A 23,854-nucleotide genomic window follows, 5' to 3' on the forward strand; every position below is an offset into this window, starting at 1 on the left:
GTTCAACCAGAGATTTAAAAGGAATCTCTATCCAGATTTCTGGAGCTCCTTTTCTATGAAGTTTTCCTTTGTATGTTACCTTGCCCCACAAATTCCAGACAGCTTAGCTGTTAACTCAACTTGGCCAGAGTGTTAGTATTCTTGGGCTCCTTTTCCATGTGCTGTAGACAGAGTGCCTTCAAGTAGAAAACCAGGGCATCATCTGGCATGCTTTCCTCTTCTCAGGAATTATACCCTTCATGTTCATGTACTTCATGTTATCCAGTGTCTCATGACAGTTGCTTCATATATTTTGCCCAATTTTATAGTTGTTCATATGAGACAAGTTAGTCTGATATAATTATTCTCCTAGCAAAAGTTTTTTTCTGTGACTTTAAAATGAAGTTTATTTCCTGTGCTTTATAAATTACTTATGATTTTTATTGACTGACCAGTTATACTTTTGGCTGAAAAACTGGTTTTGGAATGAACATGTCAACGAAAATATTTAGTATAAGAGTATGTGAACATTGGTGAGATCGTGATAGCATATTTTGAATTGACCAGTAATAAATTCAAAACTGACATACCACTTTTACTTTTTTTTTTTTAATTTTTTTTTTCAACGTTTATTTATTTTTGGGACAGAGAGAGACAGAGCATGAACGGGGGAGGGGCAGAGAGAGAGGGAGACACAGAATCGGAAACAGGCTCCAGGCTCTGAGCCATCAGCCCAGAGCCCGACGCGGGGCTCGAACTCACGGACCGCGAGATCGTGACCTGGCTGAAGTCGGAAGCTTAACCGACTGCGCCACCCAGGCGTCCCACCACTTTTACTTTTTAATATTCAAAAAAAACTTTTTAAATTAAAAAATTTTTACTTTAGAGAGAGAGAGTGAGTGGCAGAGAGGGGCAGAGGGAGAGAGAATCGTAAGTAGGCCCCATACTCAGCACAGAGCCATTGGGCTCTGTCCCATGACCCTGGGATCATGACTTGAGCTGAAAATCAAGAGTTGGACGCTCAACCAACTGAACCACCCAGGCACCCACCTTTTACTTTTTTAAAAAGTGACTTAAAAAATAAATCTCTTTTGTGAACTTTAATTTTGAAACTGATCCTTGTGTGATGGAAATAATTAGTATTCAAAGCATATAGCCCTGAAGCTTTAGTCTAAATTTACACTCTAGATTTAAGCTTGGGTAAGGAAATGAATCTAGCATCAGGGCTAACAAAGAGGAATAGCTCATTTGGAAAAAGTTTTATGAATGGTATTCATCTTTCATACTGTCGTAAGTATAGTGATTCTGTTCTTTTTACTGAGGGTAATAAGGAAATAAATGTATATCTGTTTGTAGTCACAGTTTAATTATAATTTTCTAGCTTTGTCATTAACTAGCTATGTGACTGAATAAGTTACTTAATTCTCTGAGCTTAGATAACTGGAAATGTTACAGAAAATGAGCAGAAATAAGGATAAGTTTTAAAAAGAAAGTAAAGCTGAATATGGTAAATTTGTGTTTTAGTGGATGTCAGCATTCAGATATGCAGGAGGTGGAGGCGTGGGTTTGGTTGGGAAGAATTATTTATGTTTGATTAACATAGATGGCATGTGAGAAATTTTTGAAATAAGTTTAGACAGTTAAGTGAGGACCATAAGGTACAGGACCTTATCTGAGAGTTTCAGGTATAATTCAGCAGATAACTGGGAGCTTTTAAATGTTTTGAGCAAGAGAATAAATAGAACTGTCCTGTTAGAAATATTAATTTGATGGCAGTAGAGTAGAGAGACTTAATAGAAAAGTTCTGGCTTCCCTTTTGTGTATTATTTAGTGAAAACTTGTTTTTGTTCATTTAAATATGCCACTGTGTTTTTACTTAGTGTATGTATAATTAAGTCCTTAGTGTTATTTTTTCTATTTCTTCAAAATAGCACAAATGAGGTTGATGAATAAAGTTTCAGTTTCATCCAACAGTTAGAATTTGACATAGTCATAGACAAAGATCATACGAAGAGGGGGACTTGTTTACCGTTTTTGTAAGACCAGTAATATAAGTATGTACATAACATGTCTCAGTAATTCAGAATATTATACTTTTAATACAGTGTCCCATATTATAAAGTAGTTTATTCACTTGTGAAAGTTAGGGTCTTTTATAGAAAAAGGAAGACTAACCTAAAATTAGTAATTTTTTTCAAAAGAAGAAAGTAATTAGTAAGCATTTTAGTCTTAAAAATTTGGTAGCTTATGATATGTAAGTGTTGTCAATCAAAATTTTTCTTTAACATCCTTAATTTAGTTTATAAAAATTTTTAAACTTAAGTCCAGGAAGAAAGTACTGCAGGGTAGTTACAGAAAAGAGCATGGACCTGTATACTCTGGATTCAGGTCTCAGATCCATCATTTTTCAGTTTTGTAACTCTGGGGAAGTTATCTAAACTCTTAGGCCTGTTTTCTCATCTCTGAAATGAGGATAACAGTAGTACCTACTTCATAGGGTGGTTTTGAGTATTGAAAGAGCATCTGAAAAAAATGCCTGGCCGGCATTACCGTCTCTCTAAATGTTATTGTATTGTGAAGTAGAAGAAAATAACCAAATATTTCAGATAACTATAGGGTATTTCCTGGATGACAATTTATCATATCTCAGGAGATCAAACTTGAGGGGCTGATTAAGAAAGAAGACTTCAGGGGCGCCTGGGTGGCGCAGTCGGTTAAGCGTCCGACTTCAGCCAGGTCACGATCTCGCGGTCCGTGAGTTCGAGCCCCGCGTCAGGCTCTGGGCTGATGGCTCAGAGCCTGGAGCCTGTTTCCGATTCTGTGTCTCCCTCTCTCTCTGCCCCTCCCCCATTCATGCTCTGTCTCTCTCTGTCCCAAAAAATAAATAAACGTTGAAAAAAAAAAAAATTAAAAAAAAAAAAAAAAGAAAGAAGACTTCAGACCAGTTGCACTTATATTATAAACTCATCCCTCCAAAGATAAAGCACATAACTTAAGAGTTAGACATGTTTACATACTGGCTTTCTGGCCTCCTAGCCCTGAGACTTAGGGCAAGCTGTTTCTTATTCTTCTCCTCTTCCTCCTGCACAACATTTTGAGGGAGGTACTATTATTCTTATTTTACCAATGAAGAAAGGAGGCACAGAGGGGATAAGTAATAACTTTTCTCAGGGTCGCACAGTTGTAAGTGATGAATCTGGGATTTGAACCCAGGCAGTTTGATCCCATGATCCATGATTGCTTCAGGAGAAGTCAGAACAACTGTCCTTCTTGAGGGCCAAATGATAGTGATCTTTTCTGAATTTTTTTTTTTTTTGCTAACTGCTTTTAGAAATGCAGTTCTTGTTTCATGATTAATTTTGTATTGAATCTCAATGTACAGTTTTTCTTTTTTTCAAAATTTAGTGAATATTTGAAATACCAGTTTATAAACTTTCTCAATTGGTCAAGGGCCAGGAATATAGTTTTTACTATAAGAGAGGTTCTGGTATTAGATAGGAATAAGGATACATTTAAAAAATACTTTAAGTTTTTGGCACAAAATTTTAGTTGTAGTTTGTTTTCCCTCTAATTTTAACAGTAATCAGTAACATGTTTTGAATTCACTTTCCAAGAAGACTGACCTGCATTTGTGGTTTTCAGTTATATTAACTCAGTGAAGAAGACTGCCATTTTGTTAAGGATTTGCTACCTTTTATTTAGATGTAGTAGCTATGTAATTATTTGGTTTTGCTCTTTGATCCCCAAGTCTCAGTTTTATACAAGATTATAATTTATTATTTTAGCTGAAAGGAATTTTCAAATTCCTTTGTTTTACAAATGAGAAACTATGTAACAAATAAGATCACATAGCAAGTCATCTTTAAGAAGGGTGCACACAGGGGCGCCTGGGTGGCTCAGTTGGTTGAGCGTCCGACTTTGGCTCAGGTCACAATCTCACTGCTTGTGGGGTTGAGCCCCACTTTGGGCTCTGTGCTGACAGCTCAGAAACTGGAGCCTGCTTTGGATTCTGTGTTTCCCTTGCTCTCTGCCCCTCCCCGATTCGTGCTCTCTCTCAAAAATAAATAAACATAAAGAAAAAAAAGTTTGTCTATATGTGTATGTTTTATAAAATCTCATAAGGTGGTATGTCTTACTGGTTTGGATGAGTTGCCCATCTAACCTATTGTTCTAGGTTATAGGAGACTTTTTAAAACACGTATAATGCATTTTCCCTTCGTCACCCCATCTAAGAATCCTTTAGATATGACATCATGTCCAGTATGAATTTATCTAAAATTTATACGGCATTGTGAATTTAATTCTCTTATTCTTCAAGGGGAATATCCTTAGAAGGTATGTCCACATTAATGATAGTCACATCTCTGTTTTGTTGTTGATCAACCTTGCCTAGTTTGTCCTTCCAGATACAAATATCCAAATTTTTTAGGTTCTCTCCACTAAAGGAATACCTTCCTGCCATTCTTCAGGCTATCTCAAATTGTTTTTCGCTAGAGGCCTTTCTCTAGTATAAACCACAGAAGACCTTTAGCTCAAGATCTCCCAGCTGCAGGTATAAAGTGATGCTGTGTAAGCTTAATATACCAATAGGTACTGCATTAGTCGTCTCAGGCTGCCACATCAGAGTACCACAGACTGTGTGGCTTAAACAACAGAAATTCATTCCTCACAGCTCTGGAGGTTGGAAAGTCTAAGATCAAGATATGGGCAATGTAGGTTTCATTCTGAGGCCTCTTTTCTTGGCTTATAGGTGGCTGTCATCTCACTGTGTGCTCACATGGCTTCTTTATGTTGCTCAGAGAAGAAGAGGAGGAAGGGGGAAGTGGAGGAGCTGTTGTCACACAGGCATGAACAAGCTCTGGTGTCTCTTATAAGGGCACTAACCGCATCAGCCATGGCCCCACCCTCATGACCTCATGTAATCCTAATGACCTCTCTGCATGGCCGCATTTCCAAATGCTATCACACTGGAGGTTAAGGCTTCAACATATGAACTTTGGGGAGGAGGACACAAAAAAAATTAAGTCCGTAACATATAGCATATAGTGGCTAAGAAAACGAGCTCTGGAGTTGCATTGCCCTGAGTCTTACTTAGTTATAGATGGAGTGAGTTACTCCTCTGTCAGTCAGTTGTGTTTTTTGTTTCATTTTGTTTTTTTTATCTGTTAAATGGGGGATCTTAACCCACTTATAACAAAGGGTTATAAGGAGTAAAATGAATTCCTGCATGCAAAGAACTTGGTATAACAAGTATCCCTCAGTGTTAATTTTAAACAAAACAAGACTGATGATAATAATTATCTTCCTAATGATAATTAGTATTTTCTTTGCAGTTTGGATAGTGGCGCATAGGACTAATATCCTCAAGGAATAGTGCACAGTGACTATTAGAATGTTTTTTTTTAAATTAGGTAGACAACCTGGAATATAAGAAAATAAGCATGATTCCCTGAAAGTGTTCTTCTGAACTGAACATATGCCAATAAAAAAGGATTAAGCAAAAGTAATTATTAATTTTACTCATGCATCTTTTTAATTTTAGGCTTGACTAGGGCAAATAAGTTACCTATCTGAAAATGTGAATAAAAGCTTTGGATGTCATGTTAACTGAGAATAATATCTTAAGGTTACTTTGGTTTATGAAATTCTTTAACATAATCATGTTATTGCCTCTTGAAAAACAATAGGTTCTGTGGATATGACTTAATCATCTTTATAATATAAATATATAATGATAATTTAATCCAAATTAATGGTACTACTTTTTCCTTTCCATCTTGGCTTTTTCTTTATAAAAGTTTTGTGTTAACTTATTACAAACTGAACCCTTGCTTGCTCCTCTTATCTTTAGTCTCCTTCAAACTCTGTCTTTATTTCTGCTGAGGTTATATTCTATTTGTTTTTCAGATGAGACACTTTTTGCTCTTCCTGCTGCATCTGAGCCTGTGATACACTCCTCTGCAGGCAAGTTCTTTCTGCTAGCCTTTTATCTTCTGTGTATTCTAACTTTGACTCTTTAGTTTTATTAACTCTGTACAGAGTGGATTCAGTTACTAAAATTTAGCATGGTTCCAAGAATGTTTGTATATTGAAAAAGTTGAAATTTGCATTTTATATGCTATGTCCAAGAGACAAATGGGCAGAACATGATTAATAATTGGTTATATGTAAGGAATTCTTGGACCCTTGATTTACATTTGTATATTGATTAGTCCCTTTCTCCAAATACAGTTTACTTATGGCTGAAAGGCTTTCATAGAAATGAATGCCACTCTATCGCATTTAATTATTCAGTGCCTTTTCTATACTGCCACACCCTCTTCTCAATTCTCTTGTCCTCTTCTAGTTAGAAGTAGCTTTTCTCAATTGATTATACTTGAGGTTTTTTTCTTAGACTTGATTTATGTCTTTTCATAGCATGCAATTGCCTCTGTAGCCATGCACGTTTTGACAATAGCTTTAATTCTTTCCGTAATGATTCAAGACTACTTGATTATTATTTATTGTTATTTACATTTAAGTTTAGTTAACAGTAACTCTTTACTAATAGTATTTTGAATCTGTCATAAAACTTGCATTAACTCTGAGAACGCTGGCATTCTCTAACTTTCCTTTCTGTCCATGGTCACAGAAAAAATTATGGACTTGAAGGAGCAGCCAGGTAACACTGTTTCCACTGGTCAAGAGGATTTTCCATCTGTCCTGCTTGAAACTGCTGCTTCTCTTCCTTCTCTGTCTCCCCTCTCAGCTGCTTCTTTTAAAGAACATGAATATCTTGGTAATTTATCAGCAGTATTACCCACTGAAGGAACGCTTCAAGAAACATCAGCAGAAGCTTCTAAAGAGTTCACAGAGAAGGCAAAAAATCCATTTATAGACAGAGATTTAACAGAGTTTACACAATTGGAATACTCAGAAATGAGAGTATCATTCGGTGGCTCTCCAAAAGCAGAGTCTGCCATAATAGCAAATCCTAGGGAAAAGAATAAGGATGAAAAAGAGGATTTAGTTAGTGATAATATCCTTCGAAATCAACAAGAGTTACCTGTAGCCCTTACTGAATCAGTTAAAGAAGAGGACAAAGTTATGCTTCCAGAAAAAACAAAGGATAGTTTTAATGAAAAGGGAATTGCAGCAGAAGCTCCTATGAGGGAAGAATACGCAGACTTCAAGCCATTTGAACGAGTATGGGACGTGAGAGATACAAGCAAGCAAGATAGTGATGTGTTGGCTGCTGAAGTTAATATAGAGAGCAAGTTGGAGAGTAAAGTGGATAAGAAATGTTTTGCTGATAGCCCTGAACCAACAAATCATGAAAAAGATAGTGAAAGCAGTAATGATGATATTTCTTTTCCCAGTACACCAGAAGCTGTAAAAGATGGTTCAGGAGCATATATCACATGTGCTCCCTTTAACCCGACAGCAGCTGAAAACCTTTCAACAAACATTTTTCCTTTGTTGGCAGATCATACTTCAGAAAATAAGACAGATGAAAAAAAGATAGAAGAAAAAAAGGCCCAAATTGTAACAGAGAAGAATGTTAGTACCGAAGCATCAAATCCTTTCCTTGTAGCAACACAGGATTCTGAGACCGATTATGTCACAACAGATAATTTGTCAAAGGTGACTGAGGAAGCAGTGGCAAACATGGCTGAAGGTCTAACCCCAGATTTAGTACAGGAAGCATGTGAAAGTGAATTGAATGAAGCTACAGGCACGAAGATCGCTTTAGAAACAAAAATGGACTTGGTTCAAACATCAGAAGCTATGCAGGAGTCCCTCTACCCTGTGGCACAGCTTTGCCCATCCTTTGAAGAATCTGAAGCTACTCCGTCACCAGTTTTGCCTGATATTGTTATGGAAGCACCATTAAATTCTGTAGTTCCTAGTGCTGGTGCTTCTGCAGTGCAGCCCACTTCTTCACAATTAGAAGCTCCTTCTTTAGTTAATTACGAAAGCATAAAACCTGAGCTTGAAAATCCCCCACCGTATGAAGAGGCCATGAATGTATCACTAAAAAATGTATCAGGAATAAAGGAAGAAATTAAAGAGCCTGAAAGTATTAAGGTAGCTGTTCAAGAAACAGAAGCTCCTTATATATCTATTGCATGTGATTTAATTAAAGAAACGAAGCTCCCTACTGAACCAACTTCAGATTTCTCTGATTACTCAGAAATAGCAAAAGTTGCACAGCCAGTGCCTGATCATTCTGAGTTAGTTGAAGATTCCTCACCTGATTCTGAACCAGTTGACTTATTTAGTGATGATTCAATACCTGAAGTTCCACAAAAACAGGATGAAGCTGTGATACTTGTGAGAGAAAATCTGATTGAGACTTCATCCCAGTCAGTGATAGAACCTGAACATAAGGAAAAACTCAGTGCTTCACTACCACCTGAGGGGGGAAAGCCGTATTTGGAATCTTTTCAGCCCAGTTTAGACACTACAGAAGATACCTTCTTACCCAATGAAGTTTCAACACTGACCCAAAAGGAGAAAATTCCTTTGCAGATGAAGGAGCTCAGTGCTGCAGTTTATTCAGATGATGGCTTATTTATTGCTAAGGAAGCAAAAATAAGAGAGAGTGAAACATTCTCAGATTCATCTCCAATTGAGATTATAGATGAGTTCCCTACATTTGTCAGTTCTAAAACTGATTCTCCTCCTAAATTAACCACTGACCTAGAAGTATCCCACAAAAGTGAGATCGCTAATGTCCAGGATGAAGCTGGGTCATTACCTTGCTCAGAGTTACCCCATGACCTTTCTTTCAAGAATGTACAACCTAAAGATGAAGATAAAGTCCATGTCCCAGATGAACTCTCCAAAGATAGGTCTGATATTTTGATGGTGCCCTTACTGCCTCCAGATGTTTCTGCTTTGGCCACTCAAACCGAAATAGGCAGTATAGTGAAACCCAAAGTTCTTGTGAAAGAAGCTGAGAAAAAAACCCCTTCTGATACAGAACAAGAGAACAGATCACCATCTGCTTTATTTTCAGCAGAGCTGAGTAAAACTTCAGGTAATCAGTCCATACATTGTTTTGTACTTTCTTGCTAGCTTTTGACTTACGGAATATTCCACTACATTTTGTGTGGTATATTACATTCACAGTATCTAATATATCACATTGATAAGAATTCTTTACTACTGTTTCAGAAGTTCAGTGTTTTTTTTTTTTTTTTTTGCACTCACTGTTCGTCCTTGCTCATAACTTTTTCCACACAATTATTTATTGCTCCTTTTTTATATTGCACCATGGAACTAGAAAATTTTATTAGAATTGGCTTCATGTCTTTCTTTTCTTTTCCTTCAGTATTTCCTCATAGCATGGAGATTAGGAGATACTAAAACAAAATATTTCCAGATGCATTTACTGTTGTTTTCCTAGAAATTACTTGATTTTAAATTTTTATGAAGGAACATTTCTGTAACAAGTCTCCAATATTTCAATATACTGGTGTATTTTCCAGTAATAGGTATAAAGTCACGCATATTGAGTATTTTGTTGAAAAGTGTAAATTGAGGTATGCTGTTATGAATTCTTCTGAAAAGTAGGGATTGTCATTTTTTTTCTTTTGATGCTATATTACACACTTGTTTTGTGGAAAGTGATTTGCACCTGTGTTTTTTATTTAGCATTCTAATTTAGTTGTGTTTTCTATGAAAATGTGTAGTGATTACTTCCTATTTCTTGAGTATATTTATATGTTGGAGATGGGCAGTACTAGTGGCAGAGAGACAAGGTTAGAGATTGTTGCTATAATTTAAGAAAGAGGAGATGATAAATATTAAGGCAGTGGGATGAGCATGGAGACATAGGACCTGATGTTTGATTGGATATGGACATGAAGGATAAGGGGAGAAGTTAGAGGTGACTCCAGGAACCCTGGGTTCCATGTGTTTTCAAGTACACATATGGCAGTATGAGAAACTGAGTTAGAGAACATGAGAGAATAAAGTGGGTTTAAGGAGAGAAGATGAAAAATTCAGCTTTGAATATTTTGCTATTAAAGTGCCTATGAGGTATCCAAGAAGTGATGGATGTTGTACATATAAAGCTTTTGAGAGACCTTGGCTATATGTGTTTATCATGGGCTCAGAGATAGTAATTAAAACCACAGATACTGACTAGGGAGAGCCAAGAAAAAGAGAAGCTTTAAAGGTGGAAGGATTGGACAGCATTATCAAATGCAATAGAGCTTGGTTAAGATAAGGATTGAGAACTTGTTAAAAAGTGGGGAAGGTGTTGGCATGACAATGGCAGGTAGAGTAAATGGGCAGGGCTAGGGGTGCTGAGGGAATGACACTTGAGCAAATGGATGCTGAATGCTAATTTTTGAGAAATTTGAGATCATGGAGAAAGTGATAGCATGAATGAGGTAGAGGATAGACTTGAGGAAGAACCTTTTTATTTTTTTAAAGATGGGAATGAAAGTCTAAAGGTGGTAGTAGAAAGTCAGGAGGGGATGGGGTAGGATGAGATCCAGAATTCAGGTGGAGGAATTGGCATATAGAAGAGGAACAGTTTTGGAAGATATTGTAGTGAATGGAAGGGAAACTGTGGGTGTTGATACTGCTCGTTTTGTGGCTGGAAGTTGAGGGAGTGTATGGTGGTTTATGTTTATTTAAAGCAGTATGTTAGGTCATTTGCTGAGAATGAACTAGAACATGCTTAGGTGGAGGAGGAGAGAGAGGCATTGTATTAAGAGTCCAGTCAGGGTTGGAGGTTGAGTCCATACAAATCTGTATGGTAGAGTGACTTTTCTCTAACTTTGCCCAACATCCTGGGTATAGATTCAGGGAGGGCAAATGCTTATAGCTAGACGGCCCAGTGGAAGGAGAGTGAATCAAAGGAATTGAGGATTAATAAATAGTAAGAGTAGTTTGATGTGATGGACTGTGGCATCTAAGTTGAATATAAAGAAGAGAGCAGAGGGAGTTGAGAGGTGTTTTTCTGAACCATTTGACAGTAAGTTATATACATTGTTTTATCCTTAAGTTCTTCAAAAAGGGCATGTTCTTATATAACCTCAGTACAGCTATTAACTTCATAAATTTACATTGATAAAGTACTTTTTCTAATCTATCTGTATTCCAGTGTGTCTGTGACCTAATGTGTCCTGTATAAGTGTCATCTACTACAAGATCCAGTCTAGGGCCAAATTTTGCTTTTAGTTGTCATGTTGCTTTTGGCTGCTTTTGTCTGTTACATTTCCAGTGTTTATCCCTTACATTAACATTTTTTAAGTGTAGACTCTTCCCTATCTCCATTTTTTTTTTTTTAACGTTTATTTATTATTGAGAGACAGAGAGAGACAGGGCATGAGCAGAGGAGGGGCAGAGAGAGAGGGAGATACAGAATCTGAAGCAGGCTCCAGGCTGCATAGAGCTCTCTGGCAGCACAGAACTTGACGCGGGGCTCGAACTCACAGTGAGATCACGACCTGAGCCGAAGTCGATGCTCAACTGACTGAGCCACCCAGGCGCCCCCCCCATCTCCCTTTTTAATAGAATGTTCTTATTTTACATTTGTCTGCTATTTGTCAGAGATTTGATTGGGGTTTTGGATTCATGGCCAAAATGAAGATGTGTAGTACCCCTTACCCTTCTCATGGTATCATATCTGAAGGTACCCACTATTCATTAAGTCCCTCATTGATGAGGTTAATTTCTATCATCTGGTTAAGGTGGCCCTCATTTCCTTACTGTATAATTGCTTTCTTCTTCCCTTAGAACTAATAAGCAGTCTGAGGGGTGACATTTCAAGACTACAGATATCCTGCTCCCCATCAAAATTCCCTCCTAGATTTAGTGTCACTGTTTACCATTAAGGTTGCAAAATGATAATTTTTCAATTCCAACATTCCCTTCACATTTATCAGTCATTCCATGGCATTCTGCTACTGTTAGCATTCTGCTTTTCTGTGATTTGATTAGTTAGTTAATTACCAATATGGATTTATACGTTTCTCTTTTCCCCCTAATGGTTTATAATTCATTACTGAATTATAATTCATTAATTGTTTTGTTTATAAATTGTCCCAGATTTAGAAGGGCCCTGTTCAGGTTGGCCCAAGGATGTGCAGCTATCCTTCTTTTTGGGATGGAGAGAGAAGCTCTTCTGACTTTCTAGCCTAACAAAATATAGGCTCATCTATGTCTGTTCTACCGCAGCCCTGAAATCAATCATTTCTTGAAGGATCCCTGATTCTTTTTAGTTGAGAGTCTATTTCCAGAAGATTGTTTCTTTCTTCTCTCCTTTCATGTTTGTATGTTCCTTCTGTAGTGAGAACCCTGGCAGCTAACACATTTACTCATTTACTTGATCGTTTAATATTTCTAAGATAGTTTTAGAATGTTTTCTAATATCGTTATAGTAAACACAATAAAATAATTCAAAGTTATTTTGCAAATCTACACCCCAATCCTGCCCAAGATTGAATGTATATAGTCAAGTACAAGTTATTTGGATTAGTTACCCCTCCTTTCTCCCCTTTCCTTCTCTCTTCCCCAGCCTTCAGTGTGATTATAATTCTCATTTGAAATATAGTTAGATCAATTTGTTTCAGTTTTCTTTCAGTTTTAAGTTTTCTTTCTATTTAGGAGGTTTTTAACTTGAGAATTTTCAAAGACTGAGAAAAGCTGAATTTTTCTCATTTTATCTGGAAAAGGGAGCTGCCATTTATGGGAAATCTTCTAAACATCAAGCACTTTGACATAGTCTCTATGATGAGAAAGAAGGAACCATTTTATGAATGACAGCACCACTGTGTGGGACTTAGTCTTATTTCTCGAAGTTACATAGCAAATTATATAGTAAGCACAATACTTTTGAACCTCTGTATTCCAGACATTGGGCTATAACTTTCTTAAGTAATCTTAACTTAATTCCAAAAGGAAGATCATTCCACAGGAAAATCTTTTTCCCAACAGGTGAATAACGGATTCCAACCTAAAAGGGATTTCTCCCCTTCTCAGTCGTTTTCCATTTTGGAATGAGCATTTATTATGCCAAATTTTGAAGCAATTGAGGTGCTGTGCTTTTATTACATACATGTTGTGTTGTAACCAATGTTAAGACAGGTTTTAAAAGTCAAGAAAGTTGGGTTACCATGTACATTTTTCTCACATGATTTTCCATATGTAGGGATATCAAAATGAAGGTAACAGTTTTGCTTCCATGTAGAGACTGAATAACCCTCTTGTGAACAGCTGCTATCTTTATTGTTGGTAGGCTGTTGGTAAGGAAAGGTGCTAATGTCTCTCATCCAAACCACTGACATCTTCGCTTCAAAGACATTGATTGTTTACTATGTTTGTTGGTTTGCCAATGATGCACAGAGTATTTTTAGTTCATAATTAGAGTATAGATTGTTTTGCTGACCTGCTAGAACTTTCGGTGAGTGAAGTGTAAACCACCAACAACGTGATTGTTTTTTCATTTTATTTAAAGTATGTGATATCTACGTAGTATTGCCATAATAAAGTATTGCCATAATAAAGGACTCATTTAAAAGGGGCCCTTTTATCTAGGTAAAGAATTAAAAATTATCGTTTGCAGATTTATATATGCTTCTTAAATGTGTTCATGAATAAGAGCTTTCTTTAGATAGTGTTTATAACTTAACATTTTTATTATTAATTTAGGAATTTATAGCCTTTGCAATTTCTCAGTAAAGTTTTACAGATATTAAGGTTTGGTATTTTGGTTTAAATATATTTTTAGTAAGCATATTTAGGATACTTTGATAATTATTAGTTGGACTTTGATTCTGACACTGAGCAGTTAATCTGATAAAAGTAAGAAATTTAGGGACACCAGGGTGGCTCAGTTTGTTAAGCGTCTGACTTCCGACGACTCAGGTCGTGATCTCACAGTTTGTGGGCTTGAGCCCCGCATCGGGCTCTGTGCTGACAGCTCAGGGCCTGGAGCCTGCTTTGGATTCTGTGTCTCCCTCTCTCTCTGCCCCTCCCCTGCTTGCAGTCTGCCTCTCTCTCAAAAATAAACAAACATTAAAAAAATTTTTTTTAAGAAGTAAGAAATTTAAGTACCCTTAAAAATTAACACGCTTAATCTTACAAATTGAGTAGAATACCTTTAGCTGGGAATCTGTTAGTAAATATAGCTAAATTAGAAATGCGCTGTTGTTAATAAAAGAATCAATTATATTTACTTCAACAAATGTGACTTAAACAAATATCAAATTAATGAGGATTTATTTAGTGCTCACTATGAGCCCAGTACAGATTGAAAATAATTATGAAATATGTACTATAAAAGTTAGGTGACAGTAGTGTGGTTGAAGGACTTCATTTTGGGCATCTTAACAGACCTGAGTTCTAATCCTGGCTTTATTATGGATTATAGCTGTATGACCTTAAGCAAATGTTTTAATCTGTTTGAGCTTAGTAGTTAGAATTTGTCTGAAGGACCTGCTATCAGTAAAGTCAGATCAATGATACATGAAACATTCTGTAGTAATGCATGCTCATTGTACAAATTTGAGAAGTAGAGAAAACTATTGAGATGAAAAAAATTTGTAATCATATTGCCCAGATATAGTAATTGTTAGTATTTTAGAATATATTCTTCTTGTCTATTTTCAATGCATATAGATACTTTATGAATGGAGTAAAAAAATTGTGTTTTAACAAATAGGGATCATAGTCTACACATTGTTTATAGCTTTAAAAAATCAGCAGTATCTTATATAATGCTGATATTTCCATGTCCTTATTCTGCTGCTGCATGATTTTTTAATGCTTACATTTCATTAGTATTGTATATAATTTAACTAGTTGGCTATTGTTGGATTCTTAGGTGGTTTCCAACTTTTTAACCTATAAATAAGGCTGCTGTTAACCTATATTTAAATATTTTACATATCTGAATTACTATTTTTCATAAATTACTAGAAATAAACCCTAGGTAAATGGGTATGACCATTTTTAAGAGTTTTGACAAAACTTGGCTGTCAGAAAAATGGTACTAATTTTTCCCCCCCAAAAGAGTAAGAAGACATCCATTTCTCCATTACCACCTACAGTTGATACTATTTATTTATTTTTGGATAGGTAATACTTCCATATTATACAAAATTCAAAGAGCCCTATGACACTAAGTCTTCTTCCTGTCTCAACAAGCTACCTTGTACTCCTTCAGAGTCCTGTGCTAGGACTTACTTCTTAGATATCCTTCCAGACATTCTGAATTTGGCACTTAAAAAAAGAAAAACCTTTACCAGTTTAATAGGTTGAAGTGGTATCTTGAAGTTTTGATCTTTGATTGTTAGTAAAAGTAAACATGTTTCATGTATTTATTGGCTATTTTTATGTCTTTTGTGAATTGCCTGTTCATACCCTTTGCCCATTTTTAAATTTAGATGTTCATCTTTTTTCTGATTTTATGAGAGCTCTTTGTACAATGGATGCAAACTCCTGTTATGTTACAGTTTTCCAAACAATTTTTATTTTATTTTATATTTTAGTGGACATTTTCAGTTTTCACATAGGAAAATTATGTATGTATGTATGTATGTATGTATGTATGGTTTTATTTTTATACTTGATTCTTACCTATTTAAAATTTATTTTGAATACTGCTCAGAGATCCCTTTATCCCACATGTGTTCTTTGTGGTGGAGTTGTTTTCTATTGCTGTTATATTCTGATCTCTAGTTCCCTATTGTCAGGCAGAAAGAGCCAGAATATTAAGAACATAGTTTTTGTTGGATTGCATGCCTAGAAAATTAGACAGTCTACTACTGTACTATGGGTGTTGGTGCCATCTAGTGTTGTATATAGAAAGTGAGGTCTATGGAATGTTCTGTAATTGACCATATGGAATAAATTCAGATGATCAGAGAAATTTAGTGAGTTGTGGATATTTGGTTTACATTAACAAATGACTTTATAAAAGGATTTTGACACATTGTGTTGAATCAGACAATGCTTGAATCATGTTATTTTAAACATTATGGAATGACCTTTAAGATTCCCCTAAACCTGTTTACTTTAGTGAAAACTGAAAAGTTTTAAAACATCTGTCCAGAGCCTAGTGACTATTAATTTTTTAATTCCAAATTTAGAAATGCTTTGGATCTTTTGGAATTTGTATATTTATTTTAGATTATAATACATGAAGCCAGCATTTATTTAGTTCTGAGTAGTATCACTTTAGATTTCTTTCTCTGTGGACTTTCATATTCATTTTTAGCAAATTACATGAAATTGTAGACTTTCAAATGCTCTTTTTTTTTCCCATTTGAAGTTGTATTGTCATTCATTTTTCTAGACTAAAGTATTTTGCCATGTCTTAAGATTCAATTTAGTAGTTAATGTTGAAGTGCTATAATTTAGTCCATAGAGGGCATTATGTTACTGCGTATGGTATTAAGCAACATTGGTTAATACCTTTCAGTAATGGGACATATGTTTAGTTTCATATTTTTGTATAGCTCAGAATAATTAAATTTTTAAATAAGTTTGAAACTCCTGTGTAACCATAATTGTTTCTTTATTTAAAAAAAAAAAAGAATCTTGTTCTCTGTTTACAGAAAGTAGAAATACTTATTTTAGCTATTAAGAATGGTATACTAGCAATCCCCAACTTAGTAACACTTTAAATCTAAATGACTACTTCTTTTTCATTTATTTCCCTTGATTTCTAAATATTGTGGGGAAAAAAAACAAAAACTTGATTTTTTCTGGGATTGAGAAGTAGAGGAAGGAAAGAAATGGAAAAGGAGGAATATCTTGGGAAAGCTGGCTGGAGTGGACTTACTGCTTAGGTATTGCTGCCTATTCCAAAATACAGTCTTGAGTCTGAAATCTTGCCACTTACAGATGCAAGCCACACACACACACACACACACACACACACACACACACACACAATTCATTAAAAGGTTACAGAGAAAGGAATTTTTATTCTTTAGCAGGAAATGATTTAATCATATGATTCTCCTACTGGTGAGGTTAAGCACACTAAGAAAATGAGAGTTTTTATTCGAGGTATGAGGAGAAGAGAAATCTAGGTAATTTTAGAGCATGATATCCTTTGGGAAGGAGTTAGGATTATGCTTGGGCAGGTTTTCATTTATTTTTCTCATGCTTGGAAGAAGTACTGGGGATGTGGATATTGAGGAGTGGGAAGTTGCCAAATATGAACTTTGAACAATTTATTTCAAAAGCTCTGTGTAAGGCTGATTTTGAGTTTTAAAGAGGAAAATGCCTTCCACTCCTCTGCATATGCTATAAGACTTAAAATTAGACTGCATTTTTATTTTACTTGCATTGTAAATAAAGGAATCTTCTGTGGCCCCCTCCTTTGAAAGCCTTTACTTTTAAGGAAAAATAGGTTTCTGTCCCAAATAATCAAAGTGCTGTTTTACAAGTTGGGATGTATCTCTTATGTTTGAAAATTGTCCTTGAAAGTATTCATTTTTTAAAAACGAAATATTAAATATTTGAAGGAAAACAAAATAAATGAAGGTAAGTTTCTAACAGATTTGTGTCCTTTATTTGTCTGTTATGTTGGGATTTAATGTTGGACCTATAAACTATCCCTATAAAAATTTTTCTGAGCTGGAGTATAATAGAACTGTGTAGCAAAGTATGTGTGTGCATGTGTGTGCGCATCTGCTTGCGCTTGTTTAGAAAGGTTTTGGGTTAGTCCCTAGACTTGAATGGCTTAATATATGTGCTTTTTTAGATGTGGTTTATGTACCTTGTCCCTACTAGTTTGACTATTATTTGTAGCATAACAATAATGTCTAAGGCTTATATAGGGCCTACTTTTTGTCAGGCCACTGTCCTAAGGCCTTTTGCTTACACTAACTCATTTGATCCTCACTATAAGCATAGCCCATATGGTTTTATATTTTTAACAGATTTGTATTATTTATTGTGTATTTATATTTAATCACTTTTTTGCTTAGCTAACCAAACTGAACCCTTTTAAAACTTTTTAAGAAAGAAATGGGCAAATGTCACTTGATTTACATGAGTTAGTTTTTCTTGTAAACTTAGTAGTTTCAATTGCAAAGATCTTAATAATTAAAGAATTAGATATCATTATATAAGATCAAACTTTAAGGCTCCTGTTTTGACTTTTAATCTACCAGGGGAGCTTTTAAGTGTATTTAATGTTTGTTTGTTTGTTTGTTTGTTTTTAATGTTTTATTTATTTTTGTGAGAGAGAGACAGAGTGCGGGCAGGGGAGGGACAGAGAGAGGAGACAGAATCCGAAGACAGGCTCCAGGCTCTGAGCTAGCTGTCAGCAGAGTCCGATGTGGGGCTTGAATTCACTCAGGAATCGTGAGATCACAGCCTGAGCCTAAGTCAGATGCTTAACTGACTAAGCCACCCAGGTGCCCCAAGTGTATTTAATGTGTAGGTAAATGGTTATTATTACACATTCTTGCTCTCTGAGACTGTTATCAAATATCTTGAGTCAAATCAAGTACCAGCGCAGGTGAAAAGTATAAATGGTAAATACATTTGTCTCAAGAAATCTTTTTTCCCCCCTCTCTCCTATTTGTGTAGTAATCTCTGACTTGAAAACAGTTTGGGTACTATTTTTGAGTGCTTTATTCTAATGCAAAAGTATTTACATGTCTTCAGTTTCAAAGGATTCATTGTTAGAAAATAAGTATTATGGAAATATTTTATATTTACTGAATAGTTTGAGATTTCAAACTATTGTTTGGAGAAGCCAGACTTTTTTTTATCCATAGTATAACTTAGCAACAGAGTTGTCAAATACTCCATTATGCTTAGGTCCATTGAATAAAATTTAAAGTTAGGTATTAACTTTTAAGCTTAGAATAGTAGACTCTCTTTAAAAATTACTTCGCTTTTTTTATGTATGGAGTTAGAAATGCAGATAGTGAAAGAACTGAGTCATTGACCAGGCCACTTCTGATACTAAGGATTTTGCAGAGTTTTTTACAGGAAGTTCCAGAAAATATTATACCAATTTCAGTGTAGCTATGTAGTCTTAAGAAGTATAGTACATAGACTATATATCTTATAATACTTCATTATATTACACATTTTAAAATGTTTTAGCTGATTTCTCATTATATATTGCCCTTTGCTTGGTTACACACTGAATCAGTTCAGCCAGTTGTGGAACATTTGTAAAGACATAATATTCTGCACTGGAATGAATGTCAGTTTTATTTTATTTTTTTTATTTATTTATTTATTTTTTTTTTTAATTTTTTTTTCAACGTTTTTATTTATTTATGGGACAGACAGAGACAGAGCATGAACGGGGGAGGGGCAGAGAGAGAGGGAGACACAGAATTGGAAACAGGCTCCAGGCTCCGAGCCATCCGCCCAGAGCCTGACGCGGGGCTCGAACTCACGGACCGTGAGATCGTGACCTGGCTGGACGCTTAACCGACTGCGCCACCCAGGCGCCCCATGAATGTCAGTTTTATATAGTTGAGAAAAAATTTCAGAAATTCTATGTATAGATTTGTTTTTGTATTTTTCAGTTCAATTCTGGTTAGGTCTTAGGTCATTTCCCCAAGGCAAATGATATAATTAGCACATGAATATTTCTCTTCAAGCTGGGTCTATTAATAGTACCTGCAGTAATGTTTGATAGATATTTATTGAAGGATTGAGTTGTAGCAGGTGATGATTAGGAATAAATGTATATTCGTATATTCTTAAGTCTGGATTTCCATAATTGTAAAAGAAGAAAAACTAGAGAACATTACATTAGAAAGATGAGACTCCCAAGATAAAATAAAACCTTTTTTCTTTTGAAGTAGCATACACTGAGTAAACATTAATAATTTGACTTTGTGATTCTCTACTTATACCCTCATAAGGATACAAAATGCTGAATGCTCTAAGCCTTAATAAACGGGAGAAAGTAAGAAGAGATTCAGCATTTCCCAGGGTTGAAATTTAAGCTATTACTTTTCTTTGGATCAGTCCATTTTTATCTTATTAGGTAACTATTGATTTTAGAGTTTTAAATGAGACAAAACCAGCAGCATAATTCACCCATGTACGAAAAGAAAAAACTTGCATATGGCTGTAAGTACATTTCGCATATAATCAATGGTTAACTGTGTCACAAGAATAACCTTCCTTTCCTTTCTTTGGTAGCACTCCCCTCCCCCTGCAAAAGTAGCTCCCTTTGGTATGAGCAACAAGCAAAAGACTAGAACAATAAACACATAGGAAGAAGGCGGTAGTGCCTGAGTATTAGTAGCCTAGTTACAGATTGCACTGCGTCAGACTGTTCCACACCCAGAAGACGTCAGGTGACTTCAGTCCTGCTGCAGTTGTGCAGCAGAGACTGCAGACTTCGGTTGAGGAAACGGATATTTCATGTCTCACAGGGTAGATTTGTGCAGTTGCAGCTTTTCTGTTGGTATGCATAATTGATAATTGCATCTGGAGGGGGCAGATCGTGACAAGAGATGGACTGTCAGAAGAAAAATTGGAAGGATAAGGGTATATCTGCTTTTTAATCTTCTTTTCAGTTTTTTTCATGCGACCGGTAATATGTTTCTATGAATAAACTTTGCAATTTTAGACACATTTTGGATTGAAAATGAAGCCTAGGAAAGGTTTAGGAGTAAAGGATTAAAACAGCTATTTGGTATGTGTTTTTGTATTTGGTTGTGTATGAAGAAATGTCATGCTGTTCTGTTTCACTGGCATTTGATTTAGGCTTCACAGTCCTGTAGTTGATTAGGTTCTATTCTTTAATCTTGCACATTGTAAACAATATAATTTTAACATATTTCATTTGTTGGTCACTTTGGTGTGATAAATGTACATAGCTATCTTTGCATTACATAATGACATTTTCTGTGACTACTTTTTTTTTTTTTTTTTTTTTGCTGATTTGGTGTAGCTGAAATTCTATCCAAGATTTGTAGGTAGCAGAATACTGCGTTTGCAATAAGCTTGTTTCTTCTTTGGAAATCTGTTTAAACCTTTAAAGTCATTACCATTCACTTTTTAAGTAGATTATATTTTTATGTATCTTGAAATCATTAAAATGTATGCACAGTAGTTTTAAATGCATGTCTATATTTAAGTTGTTAACCTTTGTCCTTGTAGTAACCAATCAGTGATCTTGATCCCCTTTCCTCCCCCTTGAAAGCCCAGCAGATCCTTTCAAGTCTCAGTGGGTCATTGTGTAAGAATTTAAGCCCATAAGTGATAAAATGTTGACTGTAATGAATATTTTAAAAATATTTATTAAAAAATATTTTTAAAAATAAAAATATTTAATATATTAAAAATGGGTTAAATGTCCCATTTTTTTAAAAAAGAGAAGGTGGTAGGCTATATATCTGACCACTCATAATATATTGTTAACAATTATTAGAACTATTTTTAAGTAGTCCACATAGACCTTACTAAACACAATTTTTTTTCTGGCCATATTCAAGTTTTATAGTTTCTAAAAAATGTTATTTCCTTTTATGGCAGAATTATTAGCAGGATTGGTAATAATGTTTCTAAAAGCAATATGTGGGGCTAATTACAGTAATGTTCATAACATCCTTTTAAAAATTGGTTCAATAAAGAAAGGTGGGGAAAAGGTGAGTTTGAGATTGAGTTCACACTCAGACATTAGAAATATTTTTATTATAATTTAAAGAATAGAAAACTATACAGTTTTGTAATTTTACCTTTATGGTTTCTTTATATGGGAATTTAAGGAAAAGGACGATTTTTATTTCATCTTTCTGACCATTAGCATTACAAAAGAAAGGTGAATTGATACACTAGTTTTTGATAATTAAATTGTTAGTAGTGATAACAGTACAATAAAACAAGCCTTAAAAATAGGGAAAAAGTTGTATCAGGGCCTACTCTGCAGATATGAAGGTTCTGTATTACTAATTTACATCTTAGACCATTTAATAACATCTTAAGTTATTTACTTGCTGAATTTAGGGACATTTTGACACAGGAGAAATTAAGATCCAGTATAGCCCATATTATGCCAGAGATTTATTTTGATTATTTTTAGATACTCAGTATAAAATTATATTTACTCTTAGAGCTCTCCGGGAGCCTCATGTTGTATGTTAAATGGAATGGCTTAATATTTTAGTGCTTGTCTTTGTTTTTTTTTTGTTTTTTGTTTTTTGTTTTTTTGTTTGTTTGTTTGTTTGCTTGGTACCTGTCTTTCTGATTTACTGGTGAAGTTCTATTTTATTATTTATCAGCAGCTAATTTTAATGTTGTAGATTCTAGGTTACAACTTAAATGGAAATCACTGAGGAGGTGAATCTGCCATAGAATGAGTTTTCCTCATATGTGAGGAAATGAGTGTTTTTCATTTTATGATCTGGGCTCAAATCTAGACTCTAGGTACATTTTAAAAAAATACTTGGGTCCATATTTTTTTCTGCTGTTCCCCTCCCTACCTCAAGTGCCAGGGTTGAAATACAAGTCAGGCCTCATAACGATGATGAAGTAGAATAGTGTGACAAAAATGAGAGATACTTTGATTTCAGTGTTTTAGAAAGTTGTTTGGTTGTTTTTGCTGATTAGGCAAAGTAAGGCATTTTATCTTTCAGGCCAAGACCAATAGTAATAATTTATATTCTTCTATATGTTTTTTAATCTTCAGTTTTCTATTCTTAGCACCATACTTACATAATACCTGAGATCCATATGGGTACTTGATTATTGGGGTTATATGGAAAGCATTGATTAAGATTTTGAAGAGGTTAGAATAGGAAGGAATGAGTAGGTTTTGAGGGTTGGGTAGGGTGGAAAAATGTGATATAACCTCTAAACAAGGTATAAGTGAAAGTGAGTAGAGCTTTTTGGATAGAACAGTATTTATAAGACAGTAGTTGAAAGGTAAGATTGATACAGTGAAAGAATGTAGAAGATTTGCAAGATTTAGGTCAGGTTTCCTCAAACTTCCCTGAAGATGAGAGAGAATCACCTAGTGCTTCTTAAATATTCAGAGTCCTGTGATTGTACTCAGACCTACTGAATCAGAATTGACAGGGGAAGGGTCTGGCAATCTGTATATTAAACATCTTGGTGTAAGTAATGTTATAATCAGGCAAATTTAGGAAATACTGATCTTGGTTTTTAAGTTTCTGGTCTGGTAATTTAATTTTGGCCAGAGTAAGGCACTTAGCCTTTTTGGTCTTGATTCAGTTTCCTCATTTGCATGATTTCTAGGCTTCCAGTTTTGAAGTTCTCTGTCTTTATGAAAAGATACCCTGGACCAGATTGCAGAGGACATTGGCTTTTGGATTTTATCATAAAGGAAATAAAGAGCTTTTGGAAGTTTTAAAGTTAAGAATGATAAAATGATTATCCGGTTTGAAAGACTGGTTTGGGGTGCTGTAAAAGATAAATTCAAGTACTGAGAGGCAGAAGTTAGGATGACTGTATTTGTGCCCAGATTTAAAGCAAATAGTGCCCGAACTTGGCCTGAAATAGGAATGAAAAGGAAGTGACAGATTTGAGAAACTCAAGCGAGTAATACTTGACATCTGACATAGATTTGTGGGACTAGAATGAGGGAGGTTTTCAAAGGACAACATGAGATTCAGTCACGTTGAGACTGGCAGTGCCAGTGCTTTTTAGTGTCCATGGAAATAGGCACAAATGATGCCAAGTTCAGTTTTAGAAGCTTGAAATTTGAAACGACTATAGAATTTCTCTGAAGCTCAGAGAAACGTCCGGTTTAATGATAAAGAATTGGAAATTGGAATGGCTAAATACTAGAGAAAAGCTGTTTACTATGAAGATTGAGAAATGGTTGCAGACCCTGTTGAATGAATTTTAGGAACATGTGCAACACTGTCCTTGGTTACTAATGCTTTTTGAATTTGGCAGTTAACACGCTGTAGGC

At 35.2% G+C, this 23,854-nt stretch overlaps 1 protein-coding gene across 4 annotated transcripts in view; it reads left to right on the forward strand.

Annotated features, from left to right (window-relative positions):
- The window catches only part of RTN4 (reticulon 4), a 74,179-nt gene that overhangs the window by 17,605 nt on the left and 32,720 nt on the right, over positions 1 to 23,854 (forward strand). Inside the window, exons 2-3 of one of the 4 annotated variants that reach the window (XM_025932596.2) lie at positions 5,887 to 5,943; positions 6,611 to 9,001. The exons of 1 other annotated variant lie outside the window; for it this stretch is intronic. In XM_025932596.2, the coding sequence (XP_025788381.1) occupies positions 5,887 to 5,943; positions 6,611 to 9,001 (2,448 nt within the window). Of the gene's footprint in view, positions 1 to 5,886; positions 5,944 to 6,610; positions 9,002 to 20,211; positions 20,464 to 23,854 lie in introns of those variants that run through there. 2 more of the 4 variants (XM_025932597.2, XM_086701102.1) reach the window with 2 other exon arrangements.

Source organism: Puma concolor, chromosome A3 (genome assembly GCF_028749965.1).
Source record: "Puma concolor isolate L17-30 chromosome A3, mPumCon1.1.hap2, whole genome shotgun sequence".
NCBI lineage: Eukaryota > Metazoa > Chordata > Mammalia > Carnivora > Felidae > Puma > Puma concolor.